General features: G+C 45.2%; 1 protein-coding gene across 2 annotated transcripts in view; it reads left to right on the forward strand.

The window, feature by feature from the left end:
* Positions 1-19,867, forward strand: part of HYDIN (HYDIN axonemal central pair apparatus protein) — a 606,889-nt gene that overhangs the window by 555,816 nt on the left and 31,206 nt on the right. For both annotated transcript variants that reach the window (XM_068260328.1, XM_068260329.1), the window contains one exon: positions 19,351-19,520. In XM_068260328.1, the coding sequence (XP_068116429.1) occupies positions 19,351-19,520 (170 nt within the window). The remainder of the gene's footprint in view (positions 1-19,350; positions 19,521-19,867) is intronic.

A 19,867-nucleotide genomic window follows, 5' to 3' on the forward strand; every position in this document is an offset into this window, starting at 1 on the left:
GTCTCCATGTGTCTGCTGCCTGCACTGCTTATATTGTGTAGTGAAGGACGTGCTTCTCACTTGTCCTGCAATGTGGACAGAGGAAGTCTTATTTCTGTGACTTATGATATCTTTTCCATTAAGGAAGATCCTAATTTTACAACTAGAATTACAATTCTTCTATAATTGTGATTTTCTGACATCTACTTTTGACCTTTAAATTATTGTTTCCAACTTTATAAAATGCCTATAAGGATAATAATACAACACAATGCAAAAGCATTTGTAACATGCTTTTCTCCCATAGGACTCAAAGTGCATAGTTATGTCTCAGATCAGTACAGGGTTGCAGGCTGGACTGTGTTACAGAGGAGATAGTCAGATGTTCAGAAATGGAAGACTATACAGGTGGCTTTTCAGTGTGGACTTGCTTCCAATGATGGAGCTGTCTTGATTGGGTGTGGCCAGGGCCGGTTTAAGGAACATTGGGGCTCCAGGGCAAAATAAACCTGGGGGGCCCCCCAACATATACCCCGGAACAAAAATCGGCATTAGGGGACCTTTTTGCAGCTGGTATAGTCAGGATGTGAAGCCCCAATCGGTCGGAGCTCCACATTCTGGCTACCCCAGCCTGCATGGGGGACAAGGGGTTAAAAAGTTTCAGGAGGGGGACCCCACATAATTTAAAAAAAAAAAAATTCCCACACTCTAAACATAAAAAAAAAATTGGGAAAATAGAAAAAAATGCCAGGGATCTTCATGCAGCTATATTGCGGCTGTATAGCGATCCCTGGCCAAAGCGCTGCGGCTGCGTATAGACCCCCTGGAAACCCCGTCAGGAAATGTATTGCGCTTTCGTTTGATGCATGTAAAATTACACTACCGTTAGGTTTGCTACTAAAAGTGACATTTACCACATTTACAAGTATACTTTTTTCCTTCGAAACTTTAAAATCGATTTTCTCAAAAACGATAAGGTCTTTTTGAAAAATTGTTTTTTCCTCTTATTCCTAAAGATCTCCTTAACGTATCCTGCAAATTTAGGGTTTCTAGCATTCAAGGAGGATTTGCTATCAACCATTAAATTCGGCAGGTTTTTAAATGTGTATTTTTTTTCCTTTGAAACTTTAAAATCGATTTTCTCAAAAACTATAAGGCCGATTTGAATTTTTTTTCCTCTTGTAGCCACTGGGGGCCCCTACAAGCTCTGGGGCCCTGGGGCAGCTGCCTCCTCTGCCCCTATGGTAGCGCCGGCCCTGGGTGTGGCAGGGAGTTTCAAAAGTGTAGGGGCAGCATGACAGAAGGCTCTGTCTCCCAAGGTATGGAGGTGGACTCTGGGGGTGACCAAGGTGTTACATACTTTTGATCTAAGATTGAGGGAGGTGCGATGCAGTTGCAACAAGTCCTTCAGGTATCCAGGGCCCAGATTGTGCAAGGATTTGAATGTGAAGAAGCGAATCTTAAACAGAATTCTCCACTCTATTAGTAACCAGTGGAGTGAGTGAAGAGTTTTAAACATTCGATAAATCTATAACACCTTAGTGAATTCAAAATTAGAGTTTACTCATGAGGTAAATTATCAACGTTCAATAAACGAACTGAAGCCAAAGTTTCTGTAAATAGTTTGACAGTTGTTAGTTTCTATATAGGCCCTTTAGGAATGTTAGTCATGTAGTTGGGTGTGATGTTGCGTTGGCTGAGGGTGGTTATTATATCTCTCAATGGGAAGGAGAATCCACTAGATTGATCCCCAATGGGAGTTAAAATGTGTACACTTGAAATGTCTGCTGCTAAATGTTGGCGCAGGGTGAAGCCCAAACACAGCTCCCCCTGCTGCTGGCAGACTCCGGGCGGTGTTAATGCTATTCACTCTTCACACTCCAATTTGTCGCCTCTCGGGGGGAATATGTAATTTGGGCACCAGCCCAAATTAGTCATTGAGCACCACTATAGCCGTAATCTCATTTCCGCCTATGAGGGGCGCAAAGCACAGCCCCGAAATTAGCTGAATTGGTTAAAATGGTTCTGTTGGGCGTGTCTATACCCAATTGCCTAAATTGCTTATATAGGATACACTGTAAGGGTCTATTGTTTTGTTTTTCTTTTGTAAAATGGAAAATGTGATTCCTATTATAGATTTACCCAGACACCTCTGTATACTTTTGTGCCTTGGGCATTATTAATCAGAAATTATTTAAACAAAAGGATGTTATAAACATCTGTGTCAGCAGATGAAAGGCCCCTGACTGAAATGGCGTCATTGATTGGCCATAGATCATTACATTTCCTGGCACACTTATATCTGCCAGTGATTGTTGTACGTGGGCAGTCCAGGTCACCGGCACCGGCCACAAGATTATTTAGGGCCCGTCACCACAGTATGCAGGAGTGGGGTCTGCCACGTGTCAGGTGCATCATCACATGCCATGCACGCCATTGCTGGCACAGCTAGAGATGAGCGTAATGACCTAATTACGATTTTGCGAAATTTCGCGTAATTAGTGTAATTACGATTATGGCCGTAAGTACATAATCGTAATGAAGAAGGATTTCGCGAAATTTCGCGTAAGCGTAATTTTCGCATTACAGTCGTATCATGCCGTAATTTCGCATTAACCCTCCTGGCGGTTTGCAAAAAAATCGCCAGGGGGCAGCAAATCTTTTTTTTTAATTTTTTTTTTTCATGTAGCGAGACAAAGTCTCGCTACATGATAGCCGCTGCTCAGCGGCATCCCCCCAGCCCCTCCGATCGCCGCCGGCGATCGGAGATCCGGAGATCCCGTTCAAAGAACGGGATCTCCCGGAGGGCTTCCCCCGTCGCCATGGCGACGGGGCGGGATGACGTCACCGACGTCATCGACGTCGTGACGTCAAAGGGGATTCCGATCCACCCCATAGAGCTGCCTGGCACTGATTGGCCAGGCAGCGCACGGGGTCTGGGGGGGGGGCGGCTGCGGCGTGACGGATAGCGGCGGATCGGCGGGTAGCGGCGGCGATCGGGCACTGCACGCAGCTAGCAAAGTGCTAGCTGCGTGCAGCAAAAAAAAAATTATGCAAATTGGCCCAGCGGAGCCTGAGCGGTGCCTTCCGGCGGCTTACCCCGAGCTCAGCTCGGGCTTACCGCCAGGAAGGTTAAACGCTACCGTAATTTCGCGTTAAACCGTAACGCTCCGTATAATATAAAAAAGCCGCCGACTTTAAGGGTTAATAGCAAAGCCCCCTTAAATGCTAAGAGCCTCAAATTTGGAGAATATATTAAGGAGATCAGGAGGAATAAGAGGAAAAAAATTTTTTTCAAAAAGACCTTATAGTTTTTGAGAAAATCGATGTTAAAGTTTCAAAGGAAAAATGTAAACATTTAAAAACCCGCCGACTTTAACGGTTAATAGCAAAGCCTGCTTAAAGTTTAGGAACACCAAATTCCCAGGGTATATTAAGGGGATCAGTGGGAATAAGAGGAAAAAAATTTTTTTCAAAAAGACCTTATAGTTTTTGAGAAAATCGATTTTTAAGTTTCAAGGGCGAAAATGTCTTTTAAATGCGGAAAATGTCAGGTTTTTTTGCACAGGTAACAATAGTGTATTATTTTCATAGATTCCCCCAAGTGGGAAGAGTTTTACTTACTTCGTTCTGAGTGTGGGAAATATAAAAAAAACGACGTGGGGTCCCCCCTCCCAGACCTCTTTAACCCCTTGTCCCCCATGCAGGCTGGGATAGCCAGAATGCGGAGCACCGGCCGCGTGGGGCTCCGCACCCTGACTATACCAGCCCGCATGGTCCATGGATTGGGGGGTCTCGGAAGGGGAGGGGCAGCCAAGCTTTCCCCTCCCCCTCCGAGCCCTTGTCCAATCCAAGGACAAGGGGCTCTTCTCCACCTCCGATGGGCGGTGGAGGTGGAGGCCGCGATTTCCTGGGTGGGGGGTTCATGGTGGAATCTGGGAGTCCCCTTTAAAAAGGGGTCCCCCAGATGCCCACCCCCCTCCCAGGAGAAATGAGTATAGAGGTACTTGTAGTACCCCTTACCCATTTCCTTTAAGAGTTAAAAGTAAATAAACACACAAACACATAGAAAAAGTATTTTAATTGAACAAAAAACATAACCACGAAAAAAGTCCTTTAATATTCTTAATTAACCATTAATACTTACCTGTCCCTTTAAATAAATGATCCCACGCAATATCCTCGGAAATGTTCTATCAGTTACAATGTAACAAAGTTATTATGTAACAACTTTGTTACATTGTAACTACGCCGCACCCGACGCCACTCGCCGCTCAGCCGCCGCATACGCGTCCGTGCAGGACGCTAAGTCCCCGCAGCTCCCGCTGTCCACCCCGCCCACATCTGTCACCCACATGTCACCCACATGTGGGTGACATGTGGGAGAGGCGGGGAGGGCAGCGGAGCCGGCGGGGACTTAGCGTCCTGCACGGACCCGACAGAGCTCTGAGCTATATAGCTCAGAGCTCTGAGAAGCATCTTTGTATTTGGGCTCCAAGGAGCCCCATTGGTCCTTAGCAGACCAATGGGGTTCCTTCAAATCAGAAGGAACCCCATTGGTCTGCTAAGGACCAATGGGGCTCCTTGGAGCCCAAATACAAAGATGCTTTCGAGAGCTCTGAGCTATAGCTCAGAGCTCTGTCGGGTCCTGCAGCGCAGACGCGGTGGCGGCGGCGGCGGTGAGTGACGTCGGGTGCGGCGTAGTTACAATGTAACAAAGTTGTTATATTGTAATAACTTTGTTACATTGTAACTGATAGAACATTTCCGAGGATATTGCGTGGGATCATTTATTTAAAGGGACAGGTAAGTATTAATGGTTAATTAAGAATATTAAAGGACTTTTTTCGTGGTTATGTTTTTTGTTCAATTAAAATACTTTTTCTATGTGTTTGTGTGTTTATTTACTTTTAACTCTTAAAGGAAATGGGTAAGGGGTACTACAAGTACCTCTATACTCATTTCTCCTGGGAGGGGGGTGGGCATCTGGGGGACCCCTTTTTAAAGGGGACTCCCAGATTCCACCATGAACCCCCCACCCAGGAAATCGCGGCCTCCACCTCCACCGCCCATCGGAGGTGGAGAAGAGCCCCTTGTCCTTGGATTGGACAAGGGCTCGGAGGGGGAGGGGAAAGCTTGGCTGCCCCTCCCCTTCCGAGACCCCCCAATCCATGGACCATGCGGGCTGGTATAGTCAGGGTGCGGAGCCCCACGCGGCCGGTGCTCCGCATTCTGGCTATCCCAGCCTGCATGGGGGACAAGGGGTTAAAGAGGTCTGGGAGGGGGGACCCCACGTCGTTTTTTTTTTATATTTCCCACACTCAGAACGAAGTAAGTAAAACTCTTCCCACTTGGGGGAATCTATGAAAATAATACACTATTGTTACCTGTGCAAAAAAACCTGACATTTTCCGCATTTAAAAGACATTTTCGCCCTTGAAACTTAAAAATCGATTTTCTCAAAAACTATAAGGTGTTTTTGAAAAAAAAAATTTTCCTCTTATTCCCACTGATCCCCTTAATATACCCTAGGAATTTGGTGTTCCTAAACTTTAAGCAGGCTTTGCTATTAACCGTTAAAATCGGCGGGTTTTTAAATGTATACATTTTTACTTTGAAACTTTAACATCGATTTTCTCAAAAACTATAAGGTGTTTTTGAAAAAAAAAAATTTCCTCTTATTCCTCCTGATCTCCTTAATATATTCTCCAAATTTGAGGCTCTTAGCATTTAAGGGGGCTTTGCTATTAACCCTTAAAGTCGGCGGCTTTTTTATATTATACGGAGCGTTACGGTTTAACGCGAAATTACGGTAGCGTTTAATGCAAAATTACGGCATGAGCGAAACGCGAAATTTCGCGTTGAAAATTACGCTTACGGTATTTTCAATTACGATTTTAATGGCAATTTCGCTACGCTAATTTCGCATCGTAATCGCAAATTTCGCATGCGTAATTATAGTAATGCGAAATTACGAAAATTTCAGCTCAACTCTAGGCACAGCTGTGAAAAGCAGAACAAGCCCCAAAACCTCATAACATGATTCCGACATTGCAGGAGAAAAACAAGTCATTTCTCTCTAATGGCAGCAAATAAACTGCCTATATAAGCCTTAGGCCTCTTACCCATACTCACGTTTTTAGCTGCCATTTGAGGCAACGTGATGTGACGTGATCTGCCGGGGACATCAGAAGTGCATCAGAAGTGGGGAAGGGGACTTAGCAGTGCCTGTCTTACCTTCTGCCATTGTGTTGCTCCAGTTGGATGAGGCCTAATGCCAGCAGCAGCCAATAAGGGCTTATGATGCACCTGACACGTGGCAGACCCCACTTCCTGCATACTGGCCATTCACACTTAGCTGCCCACTCTGAGATTCATTTGCTATGTTTGGAGAACTTGCAGATCCAGTCCAGGTTTGTTGGGTCATTTATCTTCTCCCCGGTCCTCCTCAGTTCTCCATCCTAAGTAAATCTACCCTTGTCTATCTGTGGTGGTAGATTTGTTGGGTCATTTATCTTCTCCCTGGTCCTCCTCAGTTCTCCATCCTTAGTAAATCTACCCTTGTCTCTCTGTGGTGGTAGATTTGTTGGGTCATTTATCTTCTCCTCGGTCCTCCTCTGTTCTCCATCCTTAGTAAATCTACCCTTGTCTCTCTGTGGTGGTAGATTTGTTGGGTCATTTATCTTCTCCCTGGTCCTCCTCTGTTCTCCATCCTTAGTAAATCTACCCGTGTCTCTCTGTGGTGGTACATTTGTTGGGTCATTTATCTTCTCCCTTGTCCTCCTCTGTTCTCCATCCTTAGTAAGTCTACCCGTGTCTCTCTGTGGTGGTAGATTTGTTGGGTCATTTATCTTCTCCCTTGTCCTCCTCTGTTCTCCATCCTTAGTAAATCTACCCTTGTCTCTCTGTGGTGGTAGATTTGTTGGGTCATTTATCTTCTCCCTGGTCCTCCTCTGTTCTCCACTCTTTAGTAAATCTACCCTTGTCTCTCTGTGGTGGTAGATTTGTTGGGTCATTTATCTTCTCCCTGGTCCTCCTCAGTTCTCAATCCTTAGTAAGTCTACCCTTGTCTCTGTGGTGGTAGATTTGTTGGGTCATTTATCTTCTCCCCGGTCCTCCTCTGTTCTCCATCCTTAGAAAGTCTACCCTTGTCTCTCTGTGGTGGTAGATTTGTTGGGTCATTTATCTTCTCCCTGGTCCTCCTCTGTTTTCCATCCTTAGTAAATCTACCCGTGTCTCTCTGTGGTGGTAGATTTGTTGGGTCATTTATCTTCTCCCTGGTCCTCCTCAGTTCTCAATCCTTAGTAAGTCTACCCTTGTCTCTGTGGTGGTAGATTTGTTGGGTCATTTATCTTCTCCCCGGTCCTCCTCTGTTCTCCATCCTTAGAAAGTCTACCCTTGTCTCTCTGTGGTGGTAGATTTGTTGGGTCATTTATCTTCTCCCTGGTCCTCCTCTGTTCTCCACTCTTTAGTAAATCTACCCTTGTCTCTCTGTGGTGGTAGATTTGTTGGGTCATTTATCTTCTCCCTGGTCCTCCTCAGTTCTCAATCCTTAGTAAGTCTACCCTTGTCTCTGTGGTGGTAGATTTGTTGGGTCATTTATCTTCTCCCTGGTCCTCCTCTGTTCTCCATCCTTAGTAAATCTACCCATGTCTCTCTGTGGTGGTAGATTTGTTGGGTCATTTATCTTCTCCCTGGTCCTCCTCAGTTCTCCATCCTTAGTAAATCTACCCTTGTCTCTCTGTGGTGGTAGATTTGTTGGGTCATTTATCTTCTCCCTGGTCCTCCTCAGTTCTCCACTCTTTAGTAAATCTACCCTTGTCTCTCTGTGGTGGTAGATTTGTTGGGTCATTTATCTTCTCCCTGGTCCTCCTCTGTTCTCCATCCTTAGAAAGTCTACCCTTGTCTCTCTGTGGTGGTAGATTTGTTGGGTCATTTATCTTCTCCCTGGTCCTCCTCAGTTCTCCATCCTTAGTAAATCTACCCGTGTCTCTCTGTGGTGGTAGATTTGTTGGGTCATTTATCTTCTCCCTGGTCCTCCTCTGTTCTCCATCCTTAGTAAATCTACCCGTGTCTCTCTGTGGTGGTAGATTTGTTGGGTCATTTATCTTCTCCCCGGTCCTCCTCTGTTCTCCATCCTTAGTAAATCTACCCGTGTCTCTCTGTGGTGGTAGATTTGTTGGGTCATTTATCTTCTCCCCGGTCCTCCTCTGTTCTCCATCCTTAGTAAATCTACCCGTGTCTCTCTGTGGTGGTAGATTTGTTGGGTCATTTATCTTCTCCCCGGTCCTCCTCTGTTCTCCATCCTTAGTAAATCTACCCGTGTCTCTCTGTGGTGGTAGATTTGTTGGGTCCTTTGTCTTCTCCCTGGTCCTCCTCAGTTCTCCATCCTTAGTAAATCTACCCGTGTCTCTCTGTGGTGGTAGATTTGTTGGGTCATTTATCTTCTCCCCGGTCCTCCTCAGCTCTCCATCCTTAGTAAATCTACCCGTGTCTCTCTGTGGTGGTAGATTTGTTGGGTCATTTATCTTCTCCCTGGTCCTCCTCAGCTCTCCATCCTTAGTAAATCTACCCGTGTCTCTCTGTGCTGGTAGATTTGTTGGGTCATTTATCTTCTCCCCGGTCCTCCTCAGCTCTCCATCCTTAGTAAGTCTACCCTTGTCTCTCTGTGGCGGTAGATTTGTTGGGTCCTTTGTCTTCTCCCTGGTCCTCCTCAGTTCTCCATCCTTAGTAAATCTACCCTTGTCTCTCTGTGGTGGTAGATTTGTTGGGTCATTTATCTTCTCCCTGGTCCTCCTCTGTTCTCCATCCTTAGTAAATCTACCCTTGTCTCTCTGTGGTGGTAGATTTGTTGGGTCCTTTATCTTCTCCCTGGTCCTCCTCAGTTGTCCATCCTTAGTAAACCTACCCTTGTCTCTCTGTGGTGGTAGATTTGTTGGGTCCTTTATCTTCTCCCCGGTCCTCCTCTGTTTTCCATCCTTAGTAAACCTACCCGTGTCTCTCTGTGGTGGTAGATTTGTTGGGTCATTTATCTTCTCCCTGGTCCTCCTCTGTTTTCCATCCTTAGTAAACCTACCCGTGTCTCTCTGTGGTGGTAGATTTGTTGGGTCATTTATCTTCTCCCTGGTCCTCCTCTGTTTTCCATCCTTAGTAAACCTACCCGTGTCTATCTGTGGTGGTAGATTTGTTGGGTCCTTTGTCTTCTCCCTGGTCCTCCTCAGTTCTCCATCCTTAGAAAGTCTACCCATGTCTCTCTGTGGTGGTAGATTTGTTGGGTCATTTATCTTCTCCCTGGTCCTCCTCAGTTGTCCATCCTTAGTAAATCTACCCTTGTCTCTCTGTGGTGGTAGATTTGTTGGGTCCTTTATCTTCTCCCCGGTCCTCCTCTGTTTTCCATCCTTAGTAAACCTACCCGTGTCTCTCTGTGGTGGTAGATTTGTTGGGTCATTTATCTTCTCCCTGGTCCTCCTCTGTTCTCCATCCTTAGTAAATCTACCTTTCTCTCTGTGGTGGTAGATTTGTTGGGTCATTTATCTTCTCCCTGGTCCTCCTCAGTTGTCCATCCTTAGTAAATCTACCCTTGTCTCTCTGTGGTGGTAGATTTGTTGGGTCATTTATCTTCTCCCCGGTCCTCCTCTGTTTTCCATCCTTAGTAAACCTACCCATGTCTATCTGTGGTGGTAGATTTGTTGGGTCCTTTGTCTTCTCCCTGGTCCTCCTCAGTTCTCCATCCTTAGTAAGTCTACCCTTGTCTCTCTGTGGTGGTAGATTTGTTGGGTCATTTATCTTTTCCCTGGTCCTCCTCACTTGTCCATCCTTAGTAAGTCTACCCTTGTCTCTCTGTGGTGGTAGATTTGTTGGGTCATTTATCTTCTCCCTGGTCCTCCTCTGTTCTCCATCCTTAGTAAGCAGGGCTGTGGAGTCGTGGAGTCGGAGTCGTGGAGTCGGGCAATTTTGGGTGCCTGGAGTCGGAGTCGGAGTCGGGAAAAAATGCACCGACTCCGACTCCTAATGAATTTGTAACTGTAATTAAAATAGAAAATATGATAAAATGTTCTATTTCTCAGATAATAGTCATTAAAAATAATGTATATATACAGTAATAGCTGTGCTTAGTCCACAAAAATGAAATAAACCAATCAAAATAAGTTACTTGTGCTGCTTCAATAAAGCAGTCCCCGTATTTTTAAGGTCAGATATACATATCTGATTGTGACTGTACAGTATATATGATGTGTACACAGGAATCTCTTATATATACTAAATAACATCTATGCTGTAAGAATAAAGCCTGATGTGTAGCTGTGTCACTAATAGAGATGGTCAATGAGATGGAAATAATTCTGCATTGATGCTGATTTATGCAAATGTACGCACTCTCTTTGCTGATGAAATCAAATAATTTGATATGTTGTTAAAATTTGGTTTGGTGACTACAAATTAAAGGGTAACTGAGACGGATGAAAAGTAAAGTTTTATACATACCTGGGGCTTCCTCCAGCCCCCTTCAGGCTAATCAGTCCCTCGCTGTCCTCCACCACCCGGATCTTCTGCTATGAGTCCTGGTAATTCAGCCAGTCAGCGCTGTCCGGCCGCATGCCGCTCCCACAGCCAGGAACATTCTGCACCTGCGCAATAGTGCTGCACAGGTGTAGTATGCTCCTGGCGGCGGAGTGTGTGCATGCGCACTACACCCGACTGGTTCAAGTACCTGGATTCATAGCAGAAGATCCAGGTGGTGGAGGAGGACAACGAAGGACTGATTATCCTGAAGGTGGCTGGAGGAAGCCCCAGGTATGTATAAAACTTTAATTTCATCTGTCTCAGGTTTACTTTGTTACACAGTAGTACTTTACTCTACATATGCACTCCCCACAGAGCTGCAGGGAATCCACTGAGAATGCTGTGCACATTGAACACAGAGGTGTTGTCTGTTTACAATCTCCTCATTCCCCTGCAGAGTACCTGCACATCATTCTTACATGTACCCACACTTACATTGCCTAGGGCCTGATAGATGTTCTTTGTTCCGGTTTGTACCTTTTACAAGTACTCTTACCAAGGACTAGTTTTAGTCTAAAGGGAATAAATATAGTAGTCTACATATCCTTCTCACTTCAGTTGTCTTGTAAAATTCCTAAGCGTTGGCAGTTAAGAGACGAATTTCATGTTACATACTTTTAATCAACAAAATTGTAATATGCAAATTAGAGGAGTCGGAGCCGTGGAGTCGGAGTCGGTGGAATCCTAAACTGAGGAGTCGGAGTCGGTGGATTTTTGGACCGACTCCACAGCCCTGTTAGTAAGTCTACCCATGTCTCTCTGTGGTGGTAGATTTGTTGGGTCATTTATCTTCTCCCCGGTCCTCCTCTGTTCTCCATCCTTAGTAAATCTACCTGTGTATCTCTGTGGTGGTAGATTTGTTGGGTCATTTATCTTCTCCCTGGTCCTCCTCTGTTCTCCATCCTTAGTAAATCCACCCTTGTCTATCTGTGGTGGTAGATTTGTTGGGTAATTTATCTTCTCCCTGGTCCTCCTCTGTTCTCCATCCTTAGTAAATCTACCTGTGTATCTCTGTGGTGGTAGATTTGTTGGGTCATTTATCTTCTCCCTGGTCCTCCTCTGTTCTCCATCCTTAGTAAATCTACCCTTGTCTCTCTGTGGTGGTAGATTTGTTGGGTCCTTTATCTTCTCCCTGGTCCTCCTCAGTTGTCCATCCTTAGTAAACCTACCCTTGTCTCTCTGTGGTGGTAGATTTGTTGGGTCCTTTATCTTCTCCCCGGTCCTCCTCTGTTTTCCATCCTTAGTAAACCTACCCGTGTCTCTCTGTGGTGGTAGATTTGTTGGGTCATTTATCTTCTCCCTGGTCCTCCTCTGTTTTCCATCCTTAGTAAACCTACCCGTGTCTCTCTGTGGTGGTAGATTTGTTGGGTCATTTATCTTCTCCCTGGTCCTCCTCTGTTTTCCATCCTTAGTAAACCTACCCGTGTCTATCTGTGGTGGTAGATTTGTTGGGTCCTTTGTCTTCTCCCTGGTCCTCCTCAGTTCTCCATCCTTAGAAAGTCTACCCATGTCTCTCTGTGGTGGTAGATTTGTTGGGTCATTTATCTTCTCCCTGGTCCTCCTCAGTTGTCCATCCTTAGTAAATCTACCCTTGTCTCTCTGTGGTGGTAGATTTGTTGGGTCCTTTATCTTCTCCCCGGTCCTCCTCTGTTTTCCATCCTTAGTAAACCTACCCGTGTCTCTCTGTGGTGGTAGATTTGTTGGGTCATTTATCTTCTCCCTGGTCCTCCTCAGTTCTCCATCCTTCGTAAATCTACCCTTGTCTCTCTGTGGTGGTAGATTTGTTGGGTCATTTATCTTCTCCCTGGTCCTCCTCTGTTCTCCATCCTTAGTAAATCTACCTTTCTCTCTGTGGTGGTAGATTTGTTGGGTCATTTATCTTCTCCCTGGTCCTCCTCAGTTGTCCATCCTTAGTAAATCTACCCTTGTCTCTCTGTGGTGGTAGATTTGTTGGGTCATTTATCTTCTCCCCGGTCCTCCTCTGTTTTCCATCCTTAGTAAACCTACCCGTGTCTATCTGTGGTGGTAGATTTGTTGGGTCCTTTGTCTTCTCCCTGGTCCTCCTCAGTTCTCCATCCTTAGTAAGTCTACCCTTGTCTCTCTGTGGTGGTAGATTTGTTGGGTCATTTATCTTTTCCCTGGTCCTCCTCAGTTGTCCATCCTTAGTAAGTCTACCCTTGTCTCTCTGTGGTGGTAGATTTGTTGGGTCATTTATCTTCTCCCTGGTCCTCCTCTGTTCTCCATCCTTAGTAAGCAGGGCTGTGGAGTCGTGGAGTCGGAGTCGTGGAGTCGGGCAATTTTGGGTGCCTGGAGTCGGAGTCGGAGTCGGGAAAAAATGCACCGACTCCGACTCCTAATGAATTTGTAACTGTAATTAAAATAGAAAATATGATAAAATGTTCTATTTCTCAGATAATAGTCATTAAAAATAATGTATATATACAGTAATAGCTGTGCTTAGTCCACAAAAATGAAATAAACCAATCAAAATAAGTTACTTGTGCTGCTTCAATAAAGCAGTCCCCGTATTTTTAAGGTCAGATATACATATCTGATTGTGACTGTACAGTATATATGATGTGTACACAGGAATCTCTTATATATACTAAATAACATCTATGCTGTAAGAATAAAGCCTGATGTGTAGCTGTGTCACTAATAGAGATGGTCAATGAGATGGAAATAATTCTGCATTGATGCTGATTTATGCAAATGTACGCACTCTCTTTGCTGATGAAATCAAATAATTTGATATGTTGTTAAAATTTGGTTTGGTGACTACAAATTAAAGGGTAACTGAGACGGATGAAAAGTAAAGTTTTATACATACCTGGGGCTTCCTCCAGCCCCCTTCAGGCTAATCAGTCCCTCGCTGTCCTCCACCACCCGGATCTTCTGCTATGAGTCCTGGTAATTCAGCCAGTCAGCGCTGTCCGGCCGCATGCCGCTCCCACAGCCAGGAACATTCTGCACCTGCGCAATAGTGCTGCACAGGTGTAGTATGCTCCTGGCGGCGGAGTGTGTGCATGCGCACTACACCCGACTGGTTCAAGTACCTGGATTCATAGCAGAAGATCCAGGTGGTGGAGGAGGACAACGAAGGACTGATTATCCTGAAGGCGGCTGGAGGAAGCCCCAGGTATGTATAAAACTTTAATTTCATCTGTCTCAGGTTTACTTTGTTACACAGTAGTACTATACTCTACATATGCACTCCCCACAGAGCTGCAGGGAATCCACTGAGAATGCTGTGCACATTGAACACAGAGGTGTTGTCTGTTTACAATCTCCTCATTCCCCTGCAGAGTACCTGCACATCATTCTTACATGTACCCACACTTACATTGCCTAGGGCCTGATAGATGTTCTTTGTTCCGGTTTGTACCTTTTACAAGTACTCTTACCAAGGACTAGTTTTAGTCTAAAGGGAATAAATATAGTAGTCTACATATCCTTCTCACTTCAGTTGTCTTGTAAAATTCCTAAGCGTTGGCAGTTAAGAGACGAATTTCATGTTACATACTTTTAATCAACAAAATTGTAATATGCAAATTAGAGGAGTCGGAGCCGTGGAGTCGGAGTCGGTGGAATCCTAAACTGAGGAGTCGGAGTCGGTGGATTTTTGGACCGACTCCACAGCCCTGTTAGTAAGTCTACCCATGTCTCTCTGTGGTGGTAGATTTGTTGGGTCATTTATCTTCTCCCCGGTCCTCCTCTGTTCTCCATCCTTAGTAAATCTACCTGTGTATCTCTGTGGTGGTAGATTTGTTGGGTCATTTATCTTCTCCCTGGTCCTCCTCTGTTCTCCATCCTTAGTAAATCCACCCTTGTCTATCTGTGGTGGTAGATTTGTTGGGTCCTTTGTCTTCTCCCTGGTCCTCCTCAGTTCTCCATCCTTAGTAAATCTACCCTTGTCTCTCTGTGGTGGTAGATTTGTTGGGTCATTTATCTTCTCCCTGGTCCTCCTCTGTTCTCCATCCTTAGTAAATCTACCCTTGTCTCTCTGTGGTGGTAGATTTGTTGGGTCCTTTATCTTCTCCCTGGTCCTCCTCAGTTGTCCATCCTTAGTAAACCTACCCTTGTCTCTCTGTGGTGGTAGATTTGTTGGGTCCTTTATCTTCTCCCCGGTCCTCCTCTGTTTTCCATCCTTAGTAAACCTACCCGTGTCTCTCTGTGGTGGTAGATTTGTTGGGTCATTTATCTTCTCCCTGGTCCTCCTCTGTTTTCCATCCTTAGTAAACCTACCCGTGTCTCTCTGTGGTGGTAGATTTGTTGGGTCATTTATCTTCTCCCTGGTCCTCCTCTGTTTTCCATCCTTAGTAAACCTACCCGTGTCTATCTGTGGTGGTAGATTTGTTGGGTCCTTTGTCTTCTCCCTGGTCCTCCTCAGTTCTCCATCCTTAGAAAGTCTACCCATGTCTCTCTGTGGTGGTAGATTTGTTGGGTCATTTATCTTCTCCCTGGTCCTCCTCTGTTCTCCATCCTTAGTAAATCTACCCTTGTCTCTCTGTGGTGGTAGATTTGTTGGGTCCTTTATCTTCTCCCTGGTCCTCCTCAGTTGTCCATCCTTAGTAAACCTACCCTTGTCTCTCTGTGGTGGTAGATTTGTTGGGTCCTTTATCTTCTCCCCGGTCCTCCTCTGTTTTCCATCCTTAGTAAACCTACCCGTGTCTCTCTGTGGTGGTAGATTTGTTGGGTCATTTATCTTCTCCCTGGTCCTCCTCTGTTTTCCATCCTTAGTAAACCTACCCGTGTCTCTCTGTGGTGGTAGATTTGTTGGGTCATTTATCTTCTCCCTGGTCCTCCTCTGTTTTCCATCCTTAGTAAACCTACCCGTGTCTATCTGTGGTGGTAGATTTGTTGGGTCCTTTGTCTTCTCCCTGGTCCTCCTCAGTTCTCCATCCTTAGAAAGTCTACCCATGTCTCTCTGTGGTGGTAGATTTGTTGGGTCATTTATCTTCTCCCTGGTCCTCCTCAGTTGTCCATCCTTAGTAAATCTACCCTTGTCTCTCTGTGGTGGTAGATTTGTTGGGTCCTTTATCTTCTCCCCGGTCCTCCTCTGTTTTCCATCCTTAGTAAACCTACCCGTGTCTCTCTGTGGTGGTAGATTTGTTGGGTCATTTATCTTCTCCCTGGTCCTCCTCAGTTCTCCATCCTTCGTAAATCTACCCTTGTCTCTCTGTGGTGGTAGATTTGTTGGGTCATTTATCTTCTCCCTGGTCCTCCTCTGTTCTCCATCCTTAGTAAATCTACCTTTCTCTCTGTGGTGGTAGATTTGTTGGGTCATTTATCTTCTCCCTGGTCCTCCTCAGTTGTCCATCCTTAGTAAATCTACCCTTGTCTCTCTGTGGTGGTAGATTTGTTGGGTCATTTATCTTCTCCCCGGTCCTCCTCTGTTTTCCATCCTTAGTAAACCTACCCGTGTCTATCTGTGGTGGTAGATTTGTTGGGTCCTTTGTCTTCTCCCTGGTCCTCCTCAGTTCTCCATCCTTAGTAAGTCTACCCTTGTCTCTCTGTGGTGGTAGATTTGTTGGGTCATTTATCTTCTCCCCGGTCCTCCTCAGTTGTCCATCCTTAGTAAGTCTACCCTTGTCTCTCTGTGGTGGTAGATTTGTTGGGTCATTTATCTTCTCCCTGGTCCTCCTCTGTTCTCCATCCTTAGTAAGCAGGGCTGTGGAGTCGTGGAGTCGGAGTCGTGGAGTCGGGCAATTTTGGGTGCCTGGAGTCGGAGTCGGGAAAAAATGCACCGACTCCGACTCCTAATGAATTTGTAACTGTAATTAAAATAGAAAATATGATAAAATGTTCTATTTCTCAGATAATAGTCATTAAAAATAATGTATATATACAGTAATAGCTGTGCTTAGTCCACAAAAATGAAATAAACCAATCAAAATAAGTTACTTGTGCTGCTTCAATAAAGCAGTCCCCGTATTTTTAAGGTCAGATATACATATCTGATTGTGACTGTACAGTATATATGATGTGTACACAGGAATCTCTTATATATACTAAATAACATCTATGCTGTAAGAATAAAGCCTGATGTGTAGCTGTGTCACTAATAGAGATGGTCAATGAGATGGAAATAATTCTGCATTGATGCTGATTTATGCAAATGTACGCACTCTCTTTGCTGATGAAATCAAATAATTTGATATGTTGTTAAAATTTGGTTTGGTGACTACAAATTAAAGGGTAACTGAGACGGATGAAAAGTAAAGTTTTATACATACCTGGGGCTTCCTCCAGCCCCCTTCAGGCTAATCAGTCCCTCGCTGTCCTCCATCACCCGGATCTTCTGCTATGAGTCCTGGTAATTCAGCCAGTCAGCGCTGTCCGGCCGCATGCCGCTCCCACAGCCAGGAACATTCTGCACCTGCGCAATAGTGCTGCACAGGTGTAGTATGCTCCTGGCGGCGGAGTGTGTGCATGCGCACTACACCCGACTGGTTCAAGTACCTGGATTCATAGCAGAAGATCCAGGTGGTGGAGGAGGACAACGAAGGACTGATTATCCTGAAGGTGGCTGGAGGAAGCCCCAGGTATGTATAAAACTTTAATTTCATCTGTCTCAGGTTTACTTTGTTACACAGTAGTACTTTACTCTACATATGCACTCCCCACAGAGCTGCAGGGAATCCACTGAGAATGCTGTGCACATTGAACACAGAGGTGTTGTCTGTTTACAATCTCCTCATTCCCCTGCAGAGTACCTGCACATCATTCTTACATGTACCCACACTTACATTGCCTAGGGCCTGATAGATGTTCTTTGTTCCGGTTTGTACCTTTTACAAGTACTCTTACCAAGGACTAGTTTTAGTCTAAAGGGAATAAATATAGTAGTCTACATATCCTTCTCACTTCAGTTGTCTTGTAAAATTCCTAAGCGTTGGCAGTTAAGAGACGAATTTCATGTTACATACTTTTAATCAACAAAATTGTAATATGCAAATTAGAGGAGTCGGAGCCGTGGAGTCGGAGTCGGTGGAATCCTAAACTGAGGAGTCGGAGTCGGTGGATTTTTGGACCGACTCCACAGCCCTGTTAGTAAGTCTACCCATGTCTCTCTGTGGTGGTAGATTTGTTGGGTCATTTATCTTCTCCCCGGTCCTCCTCTGTTCTCCATCCTTAGTAAATCTACCTGTGTATCTCTGTGGTGGTAGATTTGTTGGGTCATTTATCTTCTCCCTGGTCCTCCTCTGTTCTCCATCCTTAGTAAATCCACCCTTGTCTATCTGTGGTGGTAGATTTGTTGGGTCATTTATCTTCTCCCTGGTCCTCCTCTGTTCTCCATCCTTAGTAAATCTACCTGTGTATCTCTGTGGTGGTAGATTTGTTGGGTCATTTATCTTCTCCCTGGTCCTCCTCTGTTCTCCATCCTTAGTAAATCCACCCTTGTCTATCTGTGGTGGTAGATTTGTTGGGTCCTTTATCTTCTCCCCGGTCCTCCTCTGTTCTCCATTCTTAGTAAATCTACCCGTGTCTCTCTGTGGTGGTAGATTTGTTGGGTCATTTATCTTCACCCCGGTCCTCCTCTGTTCTCCATCCTTAGTAAGTCTACCCTTGTCTCTCTGTGGTGGTATATTTGTTGGGTCATTTATCTTCTCCCCGGTCCTCCTCAGTTCTCCATCCTTAGTAAGTCTGCCCTTGTCTATCTGTGGTGGTATATTTGTTGGGTCATTTACCTCCCCCCCGTCCTCCTCAGTTCTCAATCCTTAGTAAGTCTACCCTTGTCTCTCTGTGGTGGTAGATTTGTTGGGTCATTTATCTTCTCCCCGGTCCTCCTCAGTTCTCAATCCTTAGTAAGTCTACCCTTGTCTCTCTGTGGTGGTAGATTTGTTGGGTCATTTATCTTCTCCCCGGTCCTCCTCTGTTCTCCATCCTTAGTAAATCTACCCGTGTCTCTCTGTGGTGGTAGAATTGTTGGGTCATTTATCTTCTCCCCGGTCCTCCTCGGTTCTCCATCCTTAGTAAATCTACCCTTGTCTCTCTGTGGTGGTAGATTTGTTGGGTTATTTATCTTCTCCCTGGTCCTCCTCTGTTCTCCTTCCTTAGTAAATCTACCCTTGTCTCTCTGTGGTGGTAGATTTGTTGGGTCATTTATCTTCTCCCCGGTCCTCCTCTGTTCTCCATCCTTAGTAAATCTACCCTTGTCTCTCTGTGGTGGTAGATTTGTTGGGTCATTTATCTTCTCCCCGGTCCTCCTCTGTTCTCCATCCTTAGTAAATCTACCCTTGTCTCTCTGTGGTGGTAGATTTGTTGGGTCATTTATCTTCTCCCTGGTCCTCCTCTGTTCTCCATCCTTAGTAAACCTACCCGTGTCTCTCTGTGGTGGTAGATTTGTTGGGTCATTTATCTTCTCCCCGGTCCTCCTCAGTTCTCCACTCTTTAGTAAATCTACCCGTGTCTCTCTGTGGTGGTAGATTTGTTGGGTCATTTATCTTCTCCCTGGTCCTCCTCAGTTCTCCATCCTTAGTAAGTCTACCCTTGTCTCTCTGTGGTGGTAGATTTGTTGGGTCATTTATCTTCTCCCCGGTCCTCCTCTGTTCTCCATCCTTAGTAAATCTACCCGTGTCTCTCTTTGATGGTAGATTTGTTGGGTCATTTATCTTCTCCCCGGTCCTCCTCAGTTCTCCACTCTTTAGTAAATCTACCCTTGTCTCTGTGGTGGTAGATTTGTTGGGTCATTTATCTTCTCCCCGGTCCTCCTCTGTTCTCCATCCTTAGTAAATCTACCCTTGTCTCTCTTTGATGGTAGGGGATATTTTGTGTTGTTGATTCATCTATGGTGTCTCCTCACAGATAGAGAATGGTCCGGAGGTAACATGTCACATTGGAGGCAGTGCAGTACGGCCTGGGGTGCATTTCTCCTTCACAGAACACAACTTTGGCCAGTGTTTTATCTACCATGAAGGTATGAGGCCAGTCCGGAAATCTCTACTCGTCGTTAACAAGGATGACCGAGATGTCAGGTGAGCTGATGACTGTGCTAAGGTCTTCTTGTGGCCAGTTCATACACGCATTAGAGCCAATGGTTGGTTGCCACCATATACGGTTTTATACTTATTACTGCTGATAACAACAGTGTTTGTTTCACGTTTTTGTTATGAGAATAAGGCTGACTAGGCCATGATGCTGAGTTACCCCCACATGCGGTGTAGGTACACAGTAGTCTGTACAGTTCTCACATTCAAAGTAACATAGCATTTTAGTAAGGAGGCTTTTTGATCCCTGTCAGCCTCTTACACACTGCTGGGAGTTCTGGTTCACCATGAGCTTGCTGGGCAATCTGTAATTTTGTAACTTAAATGCCTTTAAA

This window comes from Hyperolius riggenbachi, chromosome 11 (assembly GCF_040937935.1).
Source record: "Hyperolius riggenbachi isolate aHypRig1 chromosome 11, aHypRig1.pri, whole genome shotgun sequence".
Classification (NCBI taxonomy): domain Eukaryota; kingdom Metazoa; phylum Chordata; class Amphibia; order Anura; family Hyperoliidae; genus Hyperolius; species Hyperolius riggenbachi.